The sequence below is a fragment of the Drosophila ficusphila genome, unplaced genomic scaffold, assembly GCF_018152265.1.
Source record: "Drosophila ficusphila isolate 14025-0441.05 unplaced genomic scaffold, ASM1815226v1 contig_197, whole genome shotgun sequence".
Taxonomy (NCBI): Eukaryota; Metazoa; Arthropoda; class Insecta; order Diptera; family Drosophilidae; genus Drosophila; species Drosophila ficusphila.
The window spans coordinates 4,878,687-4,892,695 of NW_025064091.1; the positions used below are offsets into that span (position 1 = coordinate 4,878,687).

General features: G+C 53.9%; 1 protein-coding gene across 4 annotated transcripts in view; it reads right to left on the bottom strand.

Moving 5' to 3' along the window:
* Nucleotides 1-39: 39 nt before the first annotated feature.
* The window catches only part of LOC108097421 (low-density lipoprotein receptor-related protein 2), a 148,498-nt gene continuing 134,528 nt past the window's right edge, over nucleotides 40-14,009 (bottom strand). For all 4 annotated transcript variants that reach the window (XM_017199685.2, XM_017199686.2, XM_017199687.2 and 1 more), the window contains exons 8-15: nucleotides 8,315-13,972; nucleotides 7,996-8,207; nucleotides 7,524-7,930; nucleotides 5,961-7,465; nucleotides 5,477-5,789; nucleotides 3,232-5,418; nucleotides 2,695-2,942; nucleotides 40-2,026 (exon numbers count right to left, since the gene is read on the bottom strand). In XM_017199685.2, coding sequence (XP_017055174.1) covers nucleotides 1,806-2,026; nucleotides 2,695-2,942; nucleotides 3,232-5,418; nucleotides 5,477-5,789; nucleotides 5,961-7,465; nucleotides 7,524-7,930; nucleotides 7,996-8,207; nucleotides 8,315-13,972 — 10,751 coding nt within the window. In that variant the 3' untranslated portion in view covers nucleotides 40-1,805. The remainder of the gene's footprint in view (nucleotides 2,027-2,694; nucleotides 2,943-3,231; nucleotides 5,419-5,476; nucleotides 5,790-5,960; nucleotides 7,466-7,523; nucleotides 7,931-7,995; nucleotides 8,208-8,314; nucleotides 13,973-14,009) is intronic.

Here is a 14,009-nt window from a genome sequence, read left to right on the forward strand (position 1 = left end):
TACAATTTTCCCCCCGTATGTATAATAATAAAAAAAAGGTTTATTCTTTCAACAAATAGTTTTTCATTTCATTCGTAGTTTTACTCTTATTATGTTCTGGTTTTTCGTTATCCATTATGTAGCTTGACATTAAATATACAATTAACTTCACATATAGCGTTGTATATGGCCCGATTGGCGTATACAGCTTTAGTTTCTTTCATCTTTCACTAAAATTTATGCTAAAAACACGCTTAAATGAAGGGAAGCACAGATTTTGCACAGAGAACGAAAATGAAAAAAATGCACACACATTACGACTTTCGACGAGAAAGATAAATCATAAATCATAATACAATTCATAAATCGATGATATAATTAAAAAATAAAATATTTATATATATATATATATTGATGTGTAAAAAAACACGCGCGACAAGTTTCAACTACACACACAAAGAACAAAAAAAATAGAAAAGCAGGTTGGCTTGCGCGAGAACCAAAAAAAATTAGGGAGAATGGAAAAGCTTCGCTTTTCTTTGTTGCACATTGTGGATGGGGGGAGGGGGGTTGTTTGTAAATTTTCATTTTTGGAATGTATTGCGAATTTCGAGTCTCGAATAGCCAAACTTCTTCGGGATAATTAGCACTTTTCTGTGTCCTGTCTGTGTGTGTTTGAATAAATAATAAAATTAATTATCATAAATAGATATATATGTGTGGGAATGCTTGTTTTCCACCCTGGTTTTAGCACAAAAGTGTTATCTTTCGCTTGTTACATTTAGTTTTACACATATATATATTTTGTTGTATATTTTTTAGCTCGCTTTTTTTTGTTATTTTTTAGAAAAATATATAGAAATCCTAGCTGGGAACCCATTGTCCCTTAGTTGCCTTGTGTATACATATAGATATTTTGTTTTCCGATTTACATACATATATAGTTAATATTGTCATTTAGCTTTCAAAAAAATATACTTTTTGCCTTAATTTTGTTTCGTTTTTTTTTTATCGTTTTTGCTTGCTTTCTATACAATTCTCCTCTTTTGCGCAAAAGTATCTCGATTAGCAAAAAACATTAGATTCACACAAAAATAAAAAAAAACAGTAGGCTACAAAAAATTGGCTTTACAAAAATTGCTTTTTCGCTTCGCTCTTAGTGTTTTGTTTTTGTGTACATTTATAGTTTTGTTTTGTTTTTAGTGTTAATGTATTATTTAATAATAATTGCAACAGTTTATAGTTGGTTTTTTCTCTTGTTGTGGGGAGTTGCATATGTTTTTGTTTCGTTTCCTTTCGTTTTGTTTTTTTTGGATATGTTTATTGCCGTCCCCTCCCCCCGAGGACCTGATCCTCGGCTGCCTCCTTCTACTCCTCTCCTCCCAATCCCATCGTGTTGCTCCTCTTCTTGTGGGTGGTGTCTATGTGTGTGTGTGTGTGTGTGTGTGGTTATCTCGCCTCTTCCTCTTCGTCTTCTTCCTCTTTTTCTGTTTCTCTTTCTGGGGGCAAGGCTAGACCTTGGTGGTGACCTTGCCGGCGGTGGCTAGCTGCCAGGATTTGTGATGTTTACTACTAGAGCGTCCCTCTGCCAGCGGCTGATGTTGCTGCTGCTGCTGCTGTTGCTGCAGTTGGGGCGACCGATGTTGCTGATGTTGCTGGTGTTGCTGGTGTTGCAGTTGCAGTTGCTGCCGCCGTTGCTTCAGCATCGTTATGTGTTATGTCTGCAGCGGATAGCTGTTCTCCAATTGCTGTTGCTGCTGCTTCTGCTGCTGCTGACGTCGCTGCTGGCGGCAACTGGCGATGGCAACCGCTTGACGGGCTTGATATCAGCACTCGGACTTGTCCTCCTCCACCAGGAACTGCGTGTCCTTGCCGGTGTCCGCCGATGGGTCCAGCTCCCTGGTGCGCAGCTGCAGCTGCGGCGACGCCTTGTGCGTGATGCTGCTCGGCGCGATGATCGCCGAGGCGGGCTCCGTGAACGATCCGCCCGCGTGGTGGCCCATCGCCTTGCCCTTCGCCGACGGCTCCCCGGGCACATCGTAGATGCCTGGTGGATGAGCAAAACATTCCTGGATTAGCCACTACTCATATATAGTTCTTTAACATCCGTTATACGGAGTTATCAAAAGGACAAGCGGTAATTTATAATTAAACATTACAGCTTATTGCAATTATTAAAAGGATAAACAGTAATTATTAGCTTTGTATAATAAAAATAGATATACTATTATGAGTTTAGATTGTATTATACTTGTTTTATTAAAAGTGCTTTGAAAAACCAGACCAACTAAAAGGTTATAATGGTTGTTTATCTATATCTTTGAAATATGAAGATGTTTATGTACATATATGCATTTGAATATGATCTTGATTTACAGGTTGTATAAAATTGAAAGAAATTGTTAGATACTAATTTATGTTGTGAAATGAAATGATAAGTATTGTTTTTGTTAAGTATGCATGAATAGTTAATTGAATGTCTGTTAATTTGAATCTTCCGAGCACTTTTTTTCTAAGCACTTTGATACATTGTAAGACTTTGTTATTGTTCACTGTAAGATTTAAACACTAATCAACTCCAAAATAAACACTAAACAAACACATAAAATATTAAAAATAAGGGTGTTAGAATGTTGCTGTACCACATACTACTTATTTTTATGAATTTATAGATATATCTTAAATTATTTTGTAAAGACCGAGATATAGACTCACCGGAACCGTTGCCCATGCCCGGATCGGCGGTGGTGCCCGATTGCACCGCATCGTACATCGGATTCGCAAAGTCACGCGCCTTGTTCGCGTTCACCGTCTGCAGGTTGTATCCCTCGATGGGCGCCACATCGTTGGCTCCTGGGGCGGATGCGCCCGGGAAGCCGCTCTCGCTGAACTCCACGTTCGACCCGTGGCGGAAGGTCACGCTCTGCGACGAGGTCATCGCCGGCATGCGAGCCAGTTTGCCGCTGCAAAAAGGACAAAAAGGTTTTGAAATTGTATTTGGGATAGTAAAAGGGGAAACCGCTAATAATTCATTTCAAATTTTAAGTTACTTAAGTTTGTTCAAATTGTAACTCCAAAACTCTATTAATGTTGTTTTAAATCTAAAGAAATCGATTCTTGTAATATATTACTTGTTGGAGATAAAGAAATGTATGCTTTTAAGTTTTATAAACCAATTAGGATGAGGAGCTATTTTAACCTTTCGATTTAAAGACCTCCATCACTTGTTACTTCATTGACTTGTCTACTTACAAGGGTCGCTTCCGGATGACGTACCAGGCGCCGGCGGCGGCCATCATCACCAGCAGGATGACCATGATGGGCACCACGACGGCGGTGAGATTGGCGCCGCCGTGGCCGAAGGCGCCCGTCGTGCTCGTCTCGCAGTGGTCGCCGCGGAACTCGGAGAGGCACTCGCAGACGAGCTCCCCTTGGGCGTCCTCCTTGCACCAGCCGCCATTCTGGCATGGACATATCCGCGGGGCGGGACGCGGATGCTCCGCAGCAGCGTTGCAAATCACCTCGGCGGTGCTGCGATGCGAGGGCGGCGGACCAGAGGCATCGGGACAGGCGCACCGATGGCCGCCCGGGACGAGGAGGCAGAGGTGCGAGCAGGTGGAGTTGTCGCACGGATTGGGCAGCGAGGTGTTGTACCGCTTGTCGTGGTACACCTTCAGGCCGGACGGATTGATGAGGTTGCGATGCAGCACCACCTGCACGCCGCGCCCGAACTTGTCCAGGCGCACCAGTTCGCCGGAGTCGCGGGTCACCCAGAACATGTTCGACTCGAAGAGATCCAGGGACACCGGATGCCTCAGTTGGTCGCCCTTCACGATGGCCTTTCTCCTCGAACCATCGGCCCTCATGGACTCAATGGCATTCAGCTTGGTGTCCACCCAGTAGATGATGTGGTCCTGCGAGTAATCGATGGTCAGCCCAGCCGGATGTCGGATCATTTCGGTGATCAGCGGCCTTCGCTTCGAGCCGTCCATCCAGGAGACCTCGATCTTGGGCGCCGATCCCGCATCCGACCAGTAGATCCTGCCCAGCTGCGGATTCACCGCAATCGAGGTGGGCACCTCCAAGCCGGCATTCACAATCGAGCGACGATAGCGACCATCGGTCTTGGCCACCATGACGCGACCCCTGGGCTTCGAGCCCGTTCTATCCATTTCCGTCCAATAAAGATTTGAGGCCAGCCAATCCACAGCCACGGCGGTGGGTTTCGATCCACCCTTCATGTTCAGATCCTGGGCGAAGCCAATCTTGGCCCTGCCATCGATCGCATTCACCATGTAGGACCGCTTGATCGTCTTGTCGTAGCTGTCCGCCCAGAAGACAATCTGCTGCTGGGCATCGTAGTCCAGCGCCTCGATCCTCTTCTCCGCCGCGATCACGTCGAACTCCTCGCGCTTCTGCAGATCCAGACCTCTGATCTCCTGCCCATTGGCAAAGACGAGTATCACATCCTGTTTCTCGGCACGACAAACGCCACTGGCGCCGTCCGTCAGGTGGAATCCTTCGCGGCAGCTGCAGGAGTAGGTGCCATTCAGATTGTGGCACTGGTGCGAGCACGTGTGCTGTCTGGTCAGACACTCGTCCACATCGGAGCACTTCTTCTTGTTGTCGGCGGCGATTATGTAGCCGGGATAGCAGGTGCAGATGTAACCGCCATCGGTGAGATTGTGGCAGTGGTGCTGGCAGCCACCGCGGTTCTGTTCGGAGCAGCTGCTCGTGTGGTGGCAACCCAACTCGTCGCTGGCATCGCCGCAATCGTCGGAGAAGTCGCAAACCTGGGAGCGTTCGATGCAGTGCTTGTTGGCACACTGGTACTGCGTGTACAGATCGCAGGGCTTCTGCTTGCTGGCGCACAATGTCATGTTGTTCTCGTCACTTCCATCGCCACAGCTGTCCACGCCATCGCACACCTGATACCTGGCCACACACCTGTGGTTGGCGCACTGGAATCGCCGGAGAGTATCGCAGGTGAAGTCACTGCAGACACTCGGGTCCTCATCACTGCCATCGCCGCAATCGTCGGTGCCGTCGCACAGATCGGAGACGGAGACGCACAGGTTGTTGTTGCACTGGAACCGCGACTCCGGACAGTAGCGACCACCCGGGAATCTCGGTGGACAGCCCACCTCATCGGACATGTCCCGGCAATCACGATCGCCGTCGCAGCGGAAGTAGGAGGCGATGCAATGGCCGGAGGAGCACTGGAATGTGCCGTTCTTGCACTGGTAGCCCTCGCAGTGCATCTCGTCCGAGTTGTCGCCGCAGTCGTCCTCGTGGTCGCACTGCCAGCGGGAGGAGATGCACTTGCCGTTGTTGCAGCGGAACTCCGACTCGGAGCACTCCCTGTAGCGACCCTTACACACCGCCTCGTTCTCATCGCTCGCATCGCCGCAATCGTCCGCGAAGTCACACATCCATTGCCTGTGAATTACAATTGTTTTTATTTATAATTCCCAACTAGTTCAGTGGCGATACTCACTTGGGTATGCATCGGTTGTTGCCGCACTTGAAGTCCGTTTCGGGATTGCACTTGGGACAGTTCTCGGGCAGCTCGTCACTGTTGTCGCGACAGTCGTCCTTGCCATCGCAGAACAGCCACTTGGGTATGCAGCGGTAGTTGGACTGGCCGGGGCATCTCTGCCAGCCGGTGGTGCAGTTCCTCTGGCGGCACATGTACGCCGGCTCGTCCGAGTCGTCGCCACAATCGTTGTCGAAGTCGCACATCCACAGCTGCGGAATGCAGCGTCCGTTCTTGCAGGAGAACTCCGTCTTGGGATCGCAGGTGCGCTTGACTATAAACAAAAGAGGGTTTATCATTAATATTTGATTTAATTTCAATCGCATAATTTGAAAGTTTAATAATAAAAGTCAATAATCAGGCTAGCCATAATAAAATTTCGAAACTGCTTTTCATAGGTTTACCTATTTTTTGTGGGAAAATAAGAAAACTCTGATGTACTTACAGCACACGGCGGGATCTTCATCGCTGCCGTCCTTGCAGTCGGCGTCTCCGTCGCACCGCCAGCTGTCCAGGATGCACCTTCCGCTGGACTTGCACTTGAAATCGGAGAGCGGACAGGGCAGGTCGCAGTTCTGTTCGTCGCTGCGATCGCCGCAGTCGTCGACGCCATCGCAGATCGTCGCCGAGGGCGTGCAGTTGGTGTTCTTGCACTGGAACGTGCCGGCGCGGCAGTGGCGAGGGGCACAGGTGGCCGGCTCGTCGGAGCCGTCCTTGCAGTCCTTCTCGCCGTCGCACTTCCAGAACCACGGGATGCACTTCTCGTCGCGACCGCCGCACAGATGCTGGCCCGCCGTGCAGTTGGCCACGCAGGTCTTCATGTCGCGGGCCAAGTAGAACTGGTTGGGACAGGCGCACTTGTAGATCGGAGCTCCCTCCTCGATGTAGCCCTCGATGTTCAGGTAGGTGGACTCCGGCGGCGGGGCGATCAGGCAGAGATGCGAACAGCCGCCGTTGTTCGTGCCGCACGGATTCGTGTAGGGCAGCTGCCTCAGCGGATGGTTGATGTGCAGGTCGTAGGGACGATGGGTGGTGTTCCTCAGCACGGTGTAGTTGGCCCCATGGAACTTGTTCGCCCGCAGGATCGCCTTCAGGTTCCAGTCGCTCCAGTAGATGTAGTCGTCGAAGAGACTGAGGGCGAACACGTGCGGCACCTTGCTTCCGGACAGCACCGTGTGACGGTGTCTGCCCTCCAGATCGGCATAGGCTATGTAGTCCAAGTGGGCGTCTGCCCAGTAGATGCGGTCCGTGAAGTAATCGATGGACAGGGCATTCGGCCAGGCGATGCCGTCGTTCCAGTTCAGGATCCTCGAGAAATTCGAGCCATCCATGCCCATTTTGGCAATGTAGGCTTGCAGGTGCCACGAGGTGAAGTACAGGTAACCGATTCCGGGATGCACAACAATGGCACGCGGATCCACCACTCCACTGCGCAGGGTCTTTCGCTTGGTCCCATCCAACTCGGAGACATCGAGGTTCTTGGAGTGCCTGTCCAGCCAGTAGAGCTTGCGGCCCACCCAATCGATGGCGATGCCCTCCAGTCCGTGGGAATCGTGCCTGATGACCGCCTCCCTCTCCGGCGGCATTTCGTCGTCCGCCTCGCCATACTTCGCCCTGAAGATCGTCTTGGCCGTCACGTCGCAGAAGTACATGTACTCCTCGCGAATATCGAAGTCCAGAGCCACCACGTTCATCAGGTCCTGGTGCATCAGGTTGTACTGGTGTCCGTCCACCGACATATTCCGCACGTAGTACTTGTTGGTGAAGATCAACCACGGTGGAATCTTGTCCTTTCGCTTGCACGTGTGCTCGTCGTTCTGCCGTTCGTAGTAGGTCTCGTCGCACTTGCAGTAGAATCCGCCGGGGGTATTGGAGCAGTGCTGCGAACAGGCACCTGGCTGCTCCAAGCACTCGTCCACATCCGCACAGGCTTTGCCATCGGCAAGGAGTCTATTGATTTACCGGATTAATATGATGATCTCTTAGGGGATTTATGTATATAGCTTACTTGTAACCCTCGTTGCAGTCGCAGTAGTAACCAGTTAGCGTGTCCACGCACTTGTGACCGCACTGATTGATCTCCACCTTGGCGCACTCGTCCACGTTGCAGTGGGCGGGCTCATCGGACTCGTCGGCACAGTCGGGATACTTGTTGCACACCAGACTGTAGTCGATGCACTGGCCATTCGTGCAGGCGAACTGGCCGTGCGGACAGGTGATGTTCTCCTTGGCACAGCCCACCTCGTCCGAGTGGTCGCCGCAGTCGTCCTCGCCGTCGCACCGCGATTGGTTGCGGATGCACTTGAAGTTCTGGCAGGTGAACTCCGCCGTGGAGCAGGTCTTGTACTTTGAGTTGCAGAACTTGCCCTCGTCGGTGCCGTCGCCGCAGTCGTTGTCATGGTCGCAGATCCATCCCTGAAAAGGGAATTATTATCTTACTTATTCTACTTTTTGGTAAAAGAAAAGTGTGTTGTATTTACCTTATTGATGCAACGTCCGTTGCCGCAGGTGAACATATCCTCGCCGCAGGGCTGTTGGGTGGCACAGTTGTGCAGGGTGGTGTTCTCATCGGCCCCATCCACGCAGTCCGGATCTCCGTCGCAGATCCACTTCTTGGGAATGCACTGGGCACGCTGCCAGGACTTGTTCTCCACGCAGGTGAACTCCGTTTCCTCGTCACACTTGCGGTCATCTAAGCAAGACACAAATTTAGAAAAAAAAAAAATGCATAAAGGGGTTAATAAAAAAAAAAAAAAAAAAGAAGAAGGTGCTTTCAACTAGTAGAACTTGAACACTCACTGCACTGATGTCGGTTGTCCTCGTCGCTGTTGTCCAGGCAATCGTTGTCGCCGTCGCAGATGTAGATCCTCGGTATGCAGTTGCCGTTGTCGCAGGTGAAGAGGTCCCCGAAGCAGGTGCGTCCCTCCGACTTGCAGTAGTCTGGCGGCTCGTCGGCTCCATCGCCGCAGTCATCGTCGCCGTCGCAGTACCAGGTGGCGGGAATGCATCGGTGGTTCGGGCAGCGGAAGCTGTTCGTGGGACAGGTCCTCTGGCCGCAGTGCAGCGGATCCTCGTCGGAGTTGTCGCCGCAATCGTTGTCGCCGTCGCACAGCCAATAGGGCTCCACGCAGATGTTCGTCTTCTCGCACTTGAGATGGTTCGCCGGACACGTGGTGTTCATGGGGCACCGCTCGTGCGTCTCGTCCGAGGTGGCATTGTCCTTGCAGTCGTTCACTCCGTTGCACACCTGGGCCTGCGGAATGCAGCGTCCGTTGCCGCAGGTGAACTCACCATCCACGCAGGGCGGATAGGTGCAGCCAAGCTCATCGGAGCCGTCCTTGCAGTCGTTCTCGTGGTCGCACTTCCACGACTTGAAGATGCACCGGCCGTTGTTGCAGCGGAACTCGTTCGGCGAGCAGGAGTGGTAGGCGCAGTAGTTGGGATCCTCGTCCGAGTTGTCGCCGCAGTCGTCGTCGCCGTCGCAGCTCCACATCCGCGAAATGCACCGGCCGTTCTTGCAGTAGAACTTGCTCGCCTCGCAGGTGTTGTTCCTCGGGGCGCACATCCGGCCCTCGTTGACCACCTTGGTGTTGTCGTCGCACTTGCACTCCGCCTTGCCGTTCGGCGCCGGGTGGCAGCTCTGGGCGCATCCGCCGTTGTTGATCCGGCAGGGATTCACATTGCACTTCTGCCGATCGGCGCTGTAGATGCGAATGTCGCGCGGCGAGTCCTCCAGTCGCTTCACCATCTCCACCATATTGGCACCCGTGTGCTTCTCCGCCCGGTACACTCCCCTCAGCTGGAGGTCCGTCCAGTAGATGTAGTTCCTGAACACGGTTATCGCGAAGGGGTAAATGGTGGCCGCCACCAGGAGCTCCCTGTTCTGGCCATCCAGATCGGATCGCTCGATCTTCTCCCGCACCGCATCCGTCCAGTACAAACGCCTCTCGTCGTAGTCGATGGCCAAACCACTCGGCTGCGACAGATCCTTGTCCACGATGGCCCTCTTCAGCGATCCCGCCATCGTGGTGCGGAAGATCTTCCCGGAGGTTCCGAACCTGCCCCAGTCCGTGAAGAAGAGGGTACCGTTGCAGGGATCCAGGACAATGGCTCGCGGCCTCTCCACTCGCGCAATCATCACCAGCTCACTGCCGTCCAGATTCATCGCGTAGATCGAGTTGTTCGAGCTGTCCGTCCAGTAGATCTTCTGCTGGGTCCAGTCGTACGCGATTCCCTCGGGATTGATGCCCTTGTTCAGCACCACGGTGATGTCGTCGTGTCCCGGCTTGTTGGCCTTCGTGTAGGCAATCTTGGCCCACGGCCGAATCTGGGTGTACAGCATTCGGTTGTCGGCGAAGTCAAAGTCCAGACCCACGACATTCGTGAGATTCGTGAGCGGAGTGAACGGCACCTCCGTGGAATGGGGATCCAGATTCACAGCTCGAATCTCAGTGCGTGTGGCGAAGACCAGGTACTCGTTGACAACCTCGCACTTGCGTTCATCGGCGCCCAGTTTTCCGGTGGCGCACTCGCAGCGGAAGTTCCTGCCCGACGGACCGGTGGCCCCGCCCTCCGGTGGAAAACTGAAGCACAGCTGATCGCAGCCGCCATTGCCCAGGTGGGCACACGGATTCGTGTCGTCCTGCGGCTGGTTGTTGATGTTGTAGATGGCGATGTCGCGCAGCTTCTCCAGGTTGGTCCTCACCCGCGTCGCCGTCTCATTGGCACTGTGCTTGGAGGCCTTGAACACGGTCATCAGGTTCCTGTCCACCCAGTAGACATCGTTCAGATAGACAGCAATGCCCATCGGATTGGGCAGGTCCCTCCTGATCACCTTCCTATTCACACCGTTGTACGAGATCTTCTGGATGGTGTCCAACTTCGAGTCCACCCAGTAGATGTCATGGGTCTGCATGTCGATGGTGAGATCGCGCGGCAACGAAATACCCGACGTCACCAGGGGCGTCCACTTGCTGCCATCCAGTAGGGCCTTTCCAATCCTGGGATGCTGACCGTAGTCGATCCAGTAGAGCAGCCGCTTGATCGGATTCACTGCCAGTTCGCGGGGCGCGTCCGTGGTCGTCTTTACCAGCACCTTTCTGTTGCTGCCGTCCAGCCAGCAAACCTCCACGTAGTTCTCGTGCGGATACACGTTGGTGAAGTACATGTTCCCGGCCACCCAGTCGATGGTCAGTCCCCGGATGCCGTTGCTGCCGATGCCGTCCTTCACCACGTGCTGCAGGTCGGTGCCATTGGGTCGCGACCTGAAGATGCCGTTCCAGTAGCCCCGGTTGTACTCCGCCCAGTAGATCCACTGCTCGCGGTACATCACGTCCACGTGGAGGATGTGGTGGCCCGGTCCGCTCACCGGCACCATTGCCTCCGAGCTGTCGCTCAGGCTGTAGCCCCTGATCATGTCCAGCTGGGAGACCACGGCGAAGGTCTTGTACGCCACGCAGTTGATCTCGTTCTCCTTCTTGTAGCCGATGCCACAGGCACAGGTCCTGGTGGCCGCCACGCCGGGAATGCAGAGGTGCTTGCAGCCGCCGTTGTTCGTCTGGCAGGGATGCTGCATCAGGGCGCGCTTCTTGTAGATCATCATGGACCGCAGGTCGGACTCGTTGTCCACTATCGTCCGGGGATTGTCACCGTGCGGCAGATCGACCCTCACGATCCGCTCGTACAGGGGATCCAGGTAGTAGAGCCTGTGGTCCAGGATGCCCAGACTGCGCGGCTTGGCCATCGGGTGCGAGTCCTTCATGATGATCGTGGTGTGGTCCTCGCCGTTGTAGTCCATCGAACCGATCACCGCCGGATTGCTGGCACTGTAGTACAGCATCTTCTTCTCCGTGTCCACGGCCAGGGACTCGGGATGGGCGAAGTCCTTGAAGACCACTATCGGATTCTGTCCGTTCATGTCCACTCGCCCGATCTTCACCGGCACCTCGAGCACTCCCTCGTCGATCCAGAAGAGCTTGCCGTCGGTGGGATCCAGGACGATTTGCTTGGGTCGCGAAACCGAATTGGGATAGCCATCGTTGGCCAGGATGATGGTGCGATACTTCTGCTTGCCGTCCACCCGAACAGCCTCTATGTTGCTGGCCACTCGGTTGCCGATGTACAGATTCCTGCCCAGCCAGTCGAAAGCGATGGTGTAGGGAGCTCCCACAATTCCGTTCTCGATGCCCAGGAACAGCGTCTTGTTGCCTCCGCCGTAAGGGGTGGTGTAGATGGTGCAGTTCTCGTCGTCATCCTCCCTTCCCTGAACCCAGTAGAGGGTCTCGCCCTTCCGATCGAAGTCCAGTCCCGTGCTGCTCTCGATTCCAATGACCGGGGCCAAGGCTCCGGCTCTGGCGTCGCCTCCGTTCAGGGGGAGATCCACGATCTGCGTACCCTTGACGACCATGAGGAAGGGATTCTCCTCCTCGATGCAGCGACCCTCGCTCAGCAGCTTGAAGCCCGGCTTGCACTTGCAGGAGTAACCCTCCGAGGCACTGGGACTCAGGAGACACAGGTGCTGGCAACGAGCTCCGGCACAGGGATTCGGGGACATGGGTTGCAGGGAGGCGTGGTGCACGTGGATCGACAGTGGTTGACTGATCAGATGGGAAACCACCGTCTGGTTCTTGCCACGGAACTTGTTGGCCGAGAGAACGCGATTCAACTGCCTGTCCGTCCAGTACAAGGTGTCCTCGAACAGGGACAGCGAATGCGGATGCAGCAGATAGTGACTGCTGGCCAGGACCTGCTGCCTTCCGGTTCCGTTGTAGTAGCAGAAGTCAATGAAGTCCAGCTTCGAGTCGGCAAAGTAAACCCTCTTGGTGGCAATGTCCAAAGTCAGACCATTCGGCCAATAGATCTTCGTGTTGATGATGGTCTTCCGCATGGTGCCGTCCATGCCGATTCGCTCCACTCGCGGATTCTCTCCCCAGTCGGTCCAGAAAATCCACCTGGCACCGGGACTCGGATCGATGCACATGCCCCTCGGTTGCGTGATGTTCTCCCTGACCAAAACCAAGCGATTCGAGCCGTTCTCCGCCGAAACCTCAATCGTGTTCAGTTTGCTGTCCAGCCAGTAGAGATTCTGGGCAATCCAGTCGTAGGCCAGACCCTCCACCAAATCCAGGCCTGTGTTGATGATCTCCTGCGGCTCCATGCCCCGGTCCAATCGCGAGATCTTCTTCAGCTTCATGTCGCTCCAGAAAATGGTGCCGGTGTGCATGTTCGATGCGGTGGCCACCACATTCTCCACGATGATCGGCACCCGCTCCAATCCCTGTTCCTTGAGATCGGCGACGAGGATGGAGTGGCGGTTGGAGATGATCAGGAAGGCGGCGGTGTGGTTGACCGCCTTGCAGGTGTGCTTGTTCGGTTCCAGGGTGTAGCCGTCTGTGCAAGAGCAGAAGTACGAGCCCTTGGTGTTGGTGCACTGCTGCGAGCAAAGTCCGGGCGGATCGCACTCGTTCGTATCCTCGCAGGTGTAGCCATCCTTTCCGATCTCCGAACCGGGCGGACACACGCACAGAGCTCCGTTGGGCGTCTTCTGGCAGAAGCTGGAGCACTGACCCGCCTGGTGTTCGCACTCGGCCAAGTCGCAGCCCTCTCCCTCATCGGAGCCGTTGGGACAATCGGGAGTGTCGTCGCACACGGAGGTGATGTTCACACAGCGCTCCGAGACCCCGGGACATTGCCACTGACCGTGGGCGCACTTGAAGGGTGGCGGCACACAGGCGTGCTCGGCTCCCTCGTCTGAGTTGTCCCCGCAATCATCCTTGCCATCGCAAATGTACGCCTTGAACACGCAGTTTGTGTTGTTGCACTTGAAGAAGTTCTGGGCACAGGTGATCTGGCCACAGTCTTGTTCATCGGAATGGTCCGAGCAATCGTTGGACCCATCGCAATGCCAGGCAATCGGAATGCAGAAGCCGGTGGACTTGCAGCGGAACTGCTTCTCCGCATTGCACTGATTGGGGTCCATTGAGGGACATCCCAGTTCGTCGGAGCCATCGTTGCAGTCCGGAATGCCATCGCATTTGTACGACTCCTCGACACATTGCCTTAGGTCCGCGCACTTGAACTGATTCGCCAGGCAGGAGATCGGCGGACAGTCCTTTTCGTCCTGCTTATCGAAGCAGTCGTCGTCGCCATCGCAAACCCAACTCTGGGGAATGCAGTGACCCGTTCGCGGGCAGGTGAACTGGAAGTAGGCGCAGGTCTTTTCGGCACAGAAGTCACCCTCATCGCTGCTGTCGCCGCAATCGTTTTCGCTGTCGCACTTCCACATGTTGGGAATGCAGCGTCCATTGGCGCAGGCGAACTGGGAGGTGCCGCAGGTCACGTTGCCGCACTCCTGCTCATCGGAGTTGTCGCCACAGTCGTTTTCCTGATCGCAGCGGAAGTTCTGGGGAATGCAGCGACCCGAACGGCACTGGAACTCGTTCGATCCGCAGGTGGGTTCTGGAAATTAGAAAAAAAGAGTGGTTAACTAGTTAAC